We start from the raw sequence: 10,768 nt of genomic DNA, 5'->3' as shown, positions 1-10,768 counted from the left end.
TAAACAAAATTGAAAGAATTCATGAATACTACATCAGTTTTTTTTTTCTTTTATTTTTTTTGGAGAGGTTTTTGCTATAGGGCGCGTGCACTTGCCAGACAGACAGAGAGAGACATAGAGACAGAAAGTGAGAAATCACACCCCCCCCAGGGGGATGGTCATGCCACGATCCCTTCTCCTCCATTCTCCTCTCGGGATCTTGGGCACGCACGCACACGCGCCCTGCATGAATTTTAAGCCACCGGGTTTGGGACGTGAACCATGGTCGACTACGTGGGAGTCCAGCGACATAGACGCTAACTGCTGGTTCCCAATACTACATCAGTTTTTCAGGAAATACTTAAAGGAGTCCTACATTTGGAAGCAAGAAAAAAATAAATGTCATATGAAAATATGTGAAAGTATAAAACTTGACTAGTAGAACAATCATGCAAATAGCAAAGAGAAATAAATAACTCCTTATTACCCTGGAAAACTTCCAAATAGCAAAGATCAAGAATAACAGAGGAAGTAAGGAATAAAGAAAACCCAAACAAACAGGAAACAACCAACAAAATGGCAGAAGTAAATCCATACTTACCAATAATAACCTTGAATGTAAATGAATTACATACCTCAATCAATACCTTTATATCTTTATATAAAACTGGCTGAATTAAAAAAAAATGCAGCTATATGCTGCCTACAATAAACTTACTTCACTTGTAAAACCATACACGAACTGAAAGTAAAGGGATGGAAAAAGATTTTCTATGTAAATGCTTTTTCTATGTAAATGGAAACCAAAAGTGAGCAGGAGCAGCTATAGTGACATACAAAATATATTTCAGTGCAAAACTGTAAAAAGAAATAAAGAAGACTACTGTACAAAATCAACTCAGCAAAAAATAATGACTGTGAATACTCTCTCTCTCTCAGTATAGGACCAGCTAAGAATATAAAATAATTATTACTACGGCTAAATGGAGAGATACGTCCTAATATAATAATTATTGGAGACTTCAGCATCCCACTCTCAGCACTGGACAGATAATCTACCAAGAAAATTCACAAAGAAAGATCAGACTTTAACTGCACCACGAACTAAAAAGACCAGACACGTTTGTTGTTGTTTTAAGATTTTTGTTATAGGGCACATACACTTGCTGAAGAGAGAGAGAGAGAGAGAGAGAGAGAGAGAGAGAGAGAGAGAGAGAGAAACAGACAGACAGACAATGAGAGGGAAAGTGAGAAATGACTCCCTCAGGGCTAAAGGCCACATCACAATCCCTTCTCGTCCATTCTCTTGTCGGGATTTTGGGCATGCATATACACATGTTCGGCATGATTTTAAAACCACCAGGGTATGCCTTCTCGCATAGTTGTCCATGTGGGAGTACAGTGCCTTAACCACTATACCACCTGCTGGTCCCATGACCTAACAGACATTTACAGAAAGTTGCATCCAACAACTACAGAATACACATTCTTGTTAGCACAGGGATCATTATCTAGGATAGATGACATGATGTTAGGCCATAAAACAAATCTCAAAAATTCTCAAAAGTAAATTTGAAATCATATCAAGCATCTTTCTTTGCTGGTCACAATGGTATAAAATGTTAGAAATGATTAAAAAGAGGAAAACTGGAAATTATACAAATACATGGAATCTAATATGTTTCTGAATATTAAAGAAAAAATAAAGGTGAAAAAAATGTTAAATTCTGGAAAATATGAAAATGAATATACAACATACTCAAAGCCTTTGGGACAGAGCAAAAGCAATTCTAAGAAGAAAGATGGTAGTTATATGTGCTTCATCAAAAAAAGAAAGAAAAAGAAAAGAAAGATTTTAACTAAACAGTCTGATGATACACTGCAAGGATCTATAAGAATAGGAATGAACTAATCCCAAAGTAGGCAGAAAGAAATAAAGACCAGAGAAGAAATTAGAAAACCTGAGAACAAAACACCAATACAAAGACCAATAAAACAAAAACCTGGTTTTTCTTTTTCTTTTTTTTTTTTTTGAGAAGATAAACAAAATTGATAAACCATTACCTCACCAACCAAGAAAAGGGAGAGTGACCCAAATAAATAGATCAGAAATGAAAAAGGAGGCATTACAATAAATACCATGGTAATACAAAAGATAATTTGTAATTACTATCAACACCTATCCATCAACAATCTGAAAAACCTAAGAGAGATTGACAAATTTCTGGACACATAAAGCTTAACAAAAATGAATAAGGAAGAAATAGAAAATGTGAAAAGACCAATAACAACCAATGAGACTGAATCAGTATTAAAAAGTCTTCTGGGGGCTAGCAGATAGCATAATGGCTATGTCGCTGGACTCCCATGTAGTTGACCGTGGTTCGCGTCCCGGACCGAGTGGCTTAAAACTCACTCCGGGCACGTGTGTATGCGTGCCCAAGATCCCAAGTGGAGAATGTAGGAGAAGGGATTGCAGTGTGGCCATCCCCCCGAAGGGTGATTTCTCACTTTCTGTCTCTCTGTCTCTGTCTGTCTGTCTGGCGACTGCACCAGCCCTATAGCAAAAACCTCTTCAAAAAAAAAGGTCTTCCACATATAAAATCACAGGACAAGGTGATTTCACTGTTTAGTTCTACAAAACCTTTAAAGAAGAGCTAATACCAATTCTCCTGAAATTATTCCAGAAAATTTAAATGGAAGGAACCCTCTCAAACTCATCCTATAAGGCCATTACCAGACACGACAATCAGACCAAGACACACACAAAAAAGGAAACTACAGACCAAAGTCCTCGATGAACATAGATTTGAAAAATCCTCAACAAAATCCTAGCAAATTAATCCAAGAGCACATCACAAAGATTATACACCATGACCACGTGGGTTTTATCCCAGAGATACAAGGAAGTTTCAGCATATGAAATTTCGTAGATGTAATACATCACATCAACAAAATGAGAAAAAAATCATATGATTGTATCAATAATTACGGAAAAAGAATGTGACAAAATTCAACCTTACTTTGGGACCAGCAGTTAATGTAATGGCTATGTCGCTGGACTCCCACAGAGTCAACCGCGGTTTGAGCCCCAGACCCGGTGGCTTAAACTCATGTCGGGCGTGTGTGCGTGCATGCCCAAGATCTCGAGAGGAGAATGGAGGAGAAGGGATTGCGGCATGGCCATCTGCCCTGGGGGGTGATTTCTTGATTTCTATCTCTCTATCTCTCTCTGCCTCCTGGAGAGCGCACACGCCCTATAGCAAAAACCTCTCAAAAAAAAAAAAATTCAACCTTACTTTAGGATATAAACAGTCAAAAAATTAGGTATATGAAGAATGTACCTAAGCACAATAAAGGCCACACCTGATATTGCACTGAATGGGAAAACCTGAAAATTTTTTCTCTAAGAACTAAAACAAGACAAAGATGCCCACTTTCACCAACTCTCATTTAATATAGCAATAATGGAAATCCCAGTCAGAGCAATTAGGCAAGAGAAAGAAGTAAAAGGCATCTAAATTGGAAAGGAGGATGTTAAATTATCCCTGTTTGCAGCAATATGATCTTATATATAGAATTATTTAAACATATCACAAAGTAACTCCTATAACTAATAAATTCAAATAAGTTGCAGGAAATAAAATCAACATATAAAATTAAGTAGCATTTCTATCAGAACACAGATAATGAAATAGCTGAAAGAAAAGCTTAAAAAAGTAATTTTATTACAATAGCCAGAAAGTCACAAAGCAAATAAAATACCATGGAATAAATTAAAGCAAGGACACAAAAATGTCTATAATAAAAAGTGTAACTGAAGATGGAGGAAATTGAAGAAGACACAATGGAAAGTTTTTTTTTTAAAAAGAGATATTTTTTGCTATAGGATGTGTGCAATCACTAGTGAGACAGAGACAGGGTGAGAGAGAAAGAGAGAAATCACCCCCTGAGGGGATGGCCACACTGCAATTCCTTATCCCTTCTTTTCCCTTCTCCTCCTAGGATTTTGTGCAAGTATGCACACACACCCATCATGAGTTTCAAGCCACTGGGTCTGGAATTTGAACTGTGATTGGCCATGTGGGAGTCCAGTCCTAGCTAGCCTTAACCATTAACCAACTCACTGGCCCTGGAAAGACATTTTATGCACAAAGATTAAAAAAATCAATATTGTTAAAATGTCTATACTACCAAAAGATTCAGTGTTACATATATCAAAATACCAATGACATTTTTCACAGAAATAGAAAAATCATAAAATTTGGACTGAATCATAAATTTGAACTGAATCATAAAACATCTCAATCAAAGAAATCCCAAACAAAAAGAATAGAGCTAGAAGCATTATACATATTGGATTTCAAAATATACTATAAAGCTACAATAATAAAAACAGCATTATAATGTCAAACAATATAGATACATAGACCAATGGAACAGAACAGAGAACCCAGAAATAAATCTACATATGTGCAGCCAGTCAATAGTTGATAAATGTGCCAAGAACATGCAGTGGGGCAAAAGATAGTCTCTTTAATATATGATGCTGGGAATACTGGACATCCTGATGCAGAAGAAAAAACTAGATTCATATGTCTTACCATATAAAAAAATAAATTCAGAATGGATTAAAGACTTAAACATAAGGGGCCAGCAGGTGGCATGGTGGTTAAGGGTGCTGGACTCCCACATGGCCAACTGCAGTTCAAGTCCCATACCTGGTGGCTTACTTTCTCACTTTCCCTCTCCCTCTCTCTTGTTCTGTCCCTCTCTGACCAAATTAAAGTATATACATATACATACATACATAAACAAAATTAAATAATAATTTTTTTAAGAGGTTTTTCGCTATAGGGCACGTGCGCTCGCCAGACAGACAGAGAGAGACGTAGAGACAGAAAGCGAAAAATCACCCCCCAGGGGGGATGGTCACGCTGCAATCCCTTCTCCTTCATTCTCCTCTCAGGATCTTGGGCATGCATGCACATGCGCCCGGCTGAACAATGGTCAACTACGTGGGAGTCCAGCGACATAGCCATTACGCTAACCGCTGGTTCCCAATAAAATAATTCTTTAAAAAGAAAGACTTAAACATAAAACCTGAAAGTATGAAGGCACAGATTAAACATAAAATCTGAAACTATAAAGGCACTAGAAGAAACAGAGAGAGAGCATTTCAAGATATTGTTATGGGCAAAGGGTTCATAAATAAAGGCTCACAGCACAAACAAAAGCAAAAATAGATAGATGGTATTATATCAACTAAAAAGCTTCTGCACAGCAAAGAAAACAATCAACAGAATGAAGAGACAACCTACAGAATAGAAGAAAATATTTTCACAGTACATTTCTGACAAGGATTTAATGACCAAACTATATAATGAACTTAAAACAACCCACCCAAAAAGAGAGAGAGAAAGAGAGAAAAGAAAAAGGAATCCAGTTTTAAGTGAGCAACTGATCTAAATAATCAGCTCTCAGAAGAAGACATACAAATAGTCAAAAACATATTAAAAAATGCTCTACATCATTAGTCATAAGGGAAATGCAGATCAAAACCTCAATGAGATATAATCTTACCCCTGGTTGGAATAACTATTATCAAAACGACAAAAAAAATCAAAAACAAAACAAAAAAACACAAAGAAACAAAACAACACAGATGTTGGCAAGGTTACATAGAATGGGTAGACTCTGTGCTTCTGCACTGTGGTCAGGAATGTAAATTAGCACTGTCATTATGTAAAACAGTGTGAAGTATCCTCAAAAAAACTAAAATAAAAACTGCTAATGATCTAGCAATCTTACTTCTATGCATATATCCAAAGGACAGGAGTTCAGTATATTGTGAAGACATCTGCACCACAATATTTATTGCAATGCTATTCACAATTGTCAAGATATGGAATCAACCTGTTTACATCAACAAACAGATAATGGAAATGTTATACACATGCAACACAATACTATTCAGCCATTAAAAAGTACAAAATCCTGTCATTTGAGGTTAAATGGGTAAGCCTGGAGGACAGTACGTTAAATGAAATAAGCCAGGCACTGAGAGAAATATCATACATTTTCCCTTAAATACAGAAATTGGAAAAAAAATAAATAAAAAAAACCTCATAGAGGTAAAGAGATGAAGAATGACTGCTCACAGGCTGGGAAGGATGAGTAGGTAGAGGAGAGAGGATAGATGGATTTTGGCTACCAGAAAAAAATTATTGCAAATAGATAGAAAGGACAATTTATAGTGGTTATGAATTAATCTTACCTAGACATCAAATAAGTACCTCAAACTGTATATGGGGGGTATTAAAAAGTTCATGAAAATGAATGAAAAATTATGCACAGATTTTGAAAAATTTTTTAAATTTACCAAAATAAACTCATACTTTAATTCCATTTTTCCACAAACTTTTTCAAGTCCCTTTATATAACCAGAATCAAACTTTTTGTCTTCCCCATCGTCCTTCCTTAAATCCCTATGATGTCTTTTAATTTCAACGTCATCAGTAACTCAGGTCAGAATTTGTTTTATCTGTGACTTTTATTTCTTCCTTATCCTTCATTTAACCAGTTATCAAGATGAACTGTTTCATTTTCCAAAACAGCTTTTAATTATAGTCATTCAATTATCCATCCAACCAATATTTCCTGAGTTCATATCATGTGTTATGTATATAACTGAGATTATTTTGATGTGTATCAAATTAATTAGGTTCTTCTCCCAAAAAGTTCATAGTCTAATAGAGAGAGAGAGAGAGAGAGAGAAACATCAGCAGTTATAACTTCTGAGAATAAATGCTTGATAGATTATTTTTCTGGAAGACAGGAAACAAATATCCATTAATAGATTTTGGAGGAATAGAGAAAGCTTACTGGATAACGTGATATACGACGTGCAGATGTTAGCTTGGTGAGAGCGGGCACAGGAAGACAGAGAGATATCTAGACATAAAGAACAGCATATAAGAAACTTAGAGTTGAATAAGTATGGCATAGTTTGAAACTCTAAATACATTTAGGTGAAATAATATGCTTTTGGAAGTTGGTAGGTGTCTATAAAAACAGAGAGACAGAATTAGATCACAAAGAACCTTGTATAAAAGGCAAAGAAAACAAGCTTTAACCTGGAAGCAGTGGAGATCATTGAATGACTTAAGTGCAAGAGTGACATGATGTTTATGAAGCTTATTCTATCATCAGCTTGAAGGCAGATTTGAAGACATGCCAGAGTGGAGGCAGGAAGAACAACTAGAAGGCTATCACACTAATCCTACTGCAAAATAAGGAGGACCTAGACTTCAACACTGGCAACGAGGATGGTTTGAAGGAGAAAGAGGGGAAATTTTGAGTCAAAGGAAAGATTGGGATAAAGGTGATAATTGATGGCAAGAGGTTATTCAGGAGTCAGGAGAGAATCTGATGCAAAACATATGTGGAACTCTAAGAGGTAGAGGAATATTTCTATGAAGATAGAAAAGGGGGGGGAATTGTCGTACATAGGGATATGTTTGTGGTGGTAGGGAGAGGTTTATCAGATAAAACACAGTTAAATTTGAATTTCAGATACACAACAAATAATTCATGGTATATTTTCTAAACATTGCACACCCCCTTCTCACAAATTTCCTTTTCCTGAACGCCTTACATCCCACTTACTTGTCTGCTTTGCAAATTCCTACATTTATCATGTCAGCTCAAGTGTTCCCTTCTGTGTATGCATGAGCAAATTTCCCTAACCCTGTGCTCTCCAGTATTACATATTATATATTATTCATTTTGATTATTATTAAGGGTTTCCAACATCCTCTCTCTAGATTGTAAGTTTCTTCAAAGTCAGGATCAGGACTTTTCATCTTTGTAGCCCTAAGGTCCAGTAGAATGGCTCTGTCAGAAAACAGCCAGCCAATCAGTATTTGCCAAATGAATTTATGTCCTATTTCAGATATTTATTACTTCCTATGTAGATTTTTCTAGTTCATCTCCATGCTGTCAATTTCTCGTCTCTTTTTATTTATTTTTTATTTTTATTTTTTTGCTATAGGGTGTGTGCACTTGCCAGAAAGGCAGAGAGAGATAGAGAGAGAGAAAGCGAGAAATCACCCCCCCAGGGGAGACGGCCATGCCACAATCCCTTCTCCTCCATTCTCCTCTTGGGATTTTGGGGAGGCAGGCACATGCGCACGGCCTGAGTTTAAGCCACCAGGCCCGGGACTCAAAGCACGGTCGGCTACATGGGAGTCCAGTGACATAGCCATTACACTAACTGCTGGTCCCAATTTCTCCCCTCTTTAAAGCATCCTCCATATTGTCATAAGAGGCATGTTTTTAAAACATAAACCATCCAGGAGACTTACTACTTAAATATCTCTGATTACTTACAGCACCCACAGGATAATGGAAACTTTTCTGTGTGGTACTGAATGTTCTCCACAATTTAACCTCAATGCTAAGTACTTAAGAACTCAGACTTTGAAACCATATTTGCATTAGAATCTTGGCTATGTCACTTGATAGTTATGTGACTTCAAGTGAGTAACAGTCATCTATAAAATGAGGATAATAACTATCTTATAATGCTGTTGTGAAACTCAAATTAGATAATACCTGCGTTTACTATAGTACTATAAAACTTGACACCCTAGTACACTAACAATTATAGCTATTGTTAAAATGCTTTCAAGCTTCATCTCTATGCCTTCATCTTTCTCTATTCACACTGATACTTTCTACAGGAGCTGTATTTCATAGCTTGCCAATCCTCCAAACTTCAGGATTTTCCATCCTTTCACGTGCTTATTCACAATGCTTTATTTGTTTACAATGCTCATTCCACATCAGTCTATGTAGTACTTAAAATTCTGCTATGGATAATTCCTTGCATACATATGCAACAACAGTATGGAAAATAAAAAAATGCTTAGGCTTCTTCAGGTACTGGTGCTATAATGATGTTCCAGTATACCATAGGCTTTGTTTTATTTTAATAAGTGCTTATTTTATGAGTCCTAAAAGATTTAAGTGTCAAAAATTCTCATTCATTTATTGTATTTTACTGACTTTTAGAGTTGAACTTTTTTCTCAATATCTTCTAAGAAATGATTTTGAGTGATTTACATTCTTTGAAAAATTGTCACCCTAATGTAAGTCTATACCAAATAAATTTTTTTTCAATTTTCTGAACTCTGCAAAAAGTTTATTAAATGTACTTAAAATCGCTCAAAAATTCCAGAAAATTTCTGATAGTCCTAAAATCCTTTTTCCCATGTACTGAGAACAGAGATGATAAAACCCTAGATATCTATAATTCTTCAGTTCTTTCATTTATTAATTAATTTATTTTTACCTTTGGTCCTTCAGGGCCATTTTGTCCAGGAATCCCAATATCTCCTGGAAAACCCTAGGAAACAAACAAACAAACAAAACATAGAGAGAGTTTATACCATAACAAATTACTGTAAGTCTATTAAGCACATAAAAATTTGCCTTTCTTTTATGCCTAGTTAAAACAATTTATACTTCTCAAAAACTCAATAATAAAAATGAGTTAATTTAGGCAGATATTTAATATGGAAATACAACATTTATAAAATATACTAAGACAGAATTATCATCATCAGTTTTTACAAATAACTCTCAGGCCCAAAAAAGGCCTCTAGTCCAGACTAAAAGAATATAAGTCTTAATAAAAAATTATCCACAATTTGAAAATAAGACAAAAAGATATGCAATAGGTCCTTCAATGTCACACAAGTTATGGAGCTACAGAAGATTAGATGAATCTATTTGTTAGACTCATTGACAAAGTACATGCTAACTTGTAGATATTTATATTTAGGGGGAAATGCAAACAACTCTGTCTGGTTAAAAAAATTACCTCAAAGATTATGGCTCAAAATATAGGATTAATCGGTTTTGTATATCTCAACTATCTTATCCTAACATTCCTGTATTTAATTGTCTGCAAGTGTTCAGTTTCTCAAAAGTTCTTTAAACTCAACATCTTACTGGTTCCTGACCAGCCAGACACATGTTTATTTTATATTTGCATAAGAATGAGGTTTTACCTTTTTGAAAATTATCAAGAAATAGAAATAGGCCAAGTATCAAGATCTGTGGTGATAAAAGACCTAGGTTGTTGTGCTAAAATGGTTAATTAAAATTATTATTAAATAATTAATTAGAATTTAACTTATGGTCAATTTCAAAAACGTTGATAACTGTGGTTTAACTTGTATTGATTTTGTTATAGATAGAACTGTTCCATGTTTTTCATTGACATGGGGAAAGAAAAATAGTAAGACAAGTATAACAGAATCTTCAAAACTAAAGAAGGTTGCAATTAAAATATGAATGTAAGCAGGAAAAGGTATGTCAGTGAAAGGATAAATGTTATGGGAATAAAAATCCCAACAAATAAGATGGAACAGCAACATTGATTCTGCATGTTCATTCTGGGAAGAAAACAAGTAAGAAAGTTATACTTATCATCCGTCTGGATTAGGACAGAAATGCCTTAACTCAGATTAAACCCAGGTTCTGTGAAGAGAAATTTCTGACAAAAGAAAAGGCAGTGGTGACAGAAAGACTGATCACAGGATCAGATTTCTGGAAGTTCTGGAATAGTTTAATACTGATATATTTAACACGGACATGTCAATTACTTTACTACTCAAAACAAATCTAATCACAGAATGTTAATGATGGGTTAATTTGTGTTAATACTTGTATATATGGCAGTTTTTTTTTTTTTTTTTTTTAAGATTCGTTTTTTGAAAAT

At 35.1% G+C, this 10,768-nt stretch overlaps 1 protein-coding gene across 1 annotated transcript in view; it reads right to left on the bottom strand.

The window, feature by feature from the left end:
- COL24A1 (collagen type XXIV alpha 1 chain) overlaps nt 1–10,768 on the bottom strand; it is a 322,594-nt gene that overhangs the window by 188,220 nt on the left and 123,606 nt on the right. Inside the window, exon 19 of the mRNA XM_006149476.1 lies at nt 9,335–9,388. Coding sequence (XP_006149538.1) covers nt 9,335–9,388 — 54 coding nt within the window. The remainder of the gene's footprint in view (nt 1–9,334; nt 9,389–10,768) is intronic.

Source organism: Tupaia chinensis, unplaced genomic scaffold (assembly GCF_000334495.1).
Source record: "Tupaia chinensis unplaced genomic scaffold, TupChi_1.0 Scaffold000263_1, whole genome shotgun sequence".
Classification (NCBI taxonomy): domain Eukaryota; kingdom Metazoa; phylum Chordata; class Mammalia; order Scandentia; family Tupaiidae; genus Tupaia; species Tupaia belangeri.
This window is presented reverse-complemented; position numbering and strand designations above follow the sequence as displayed.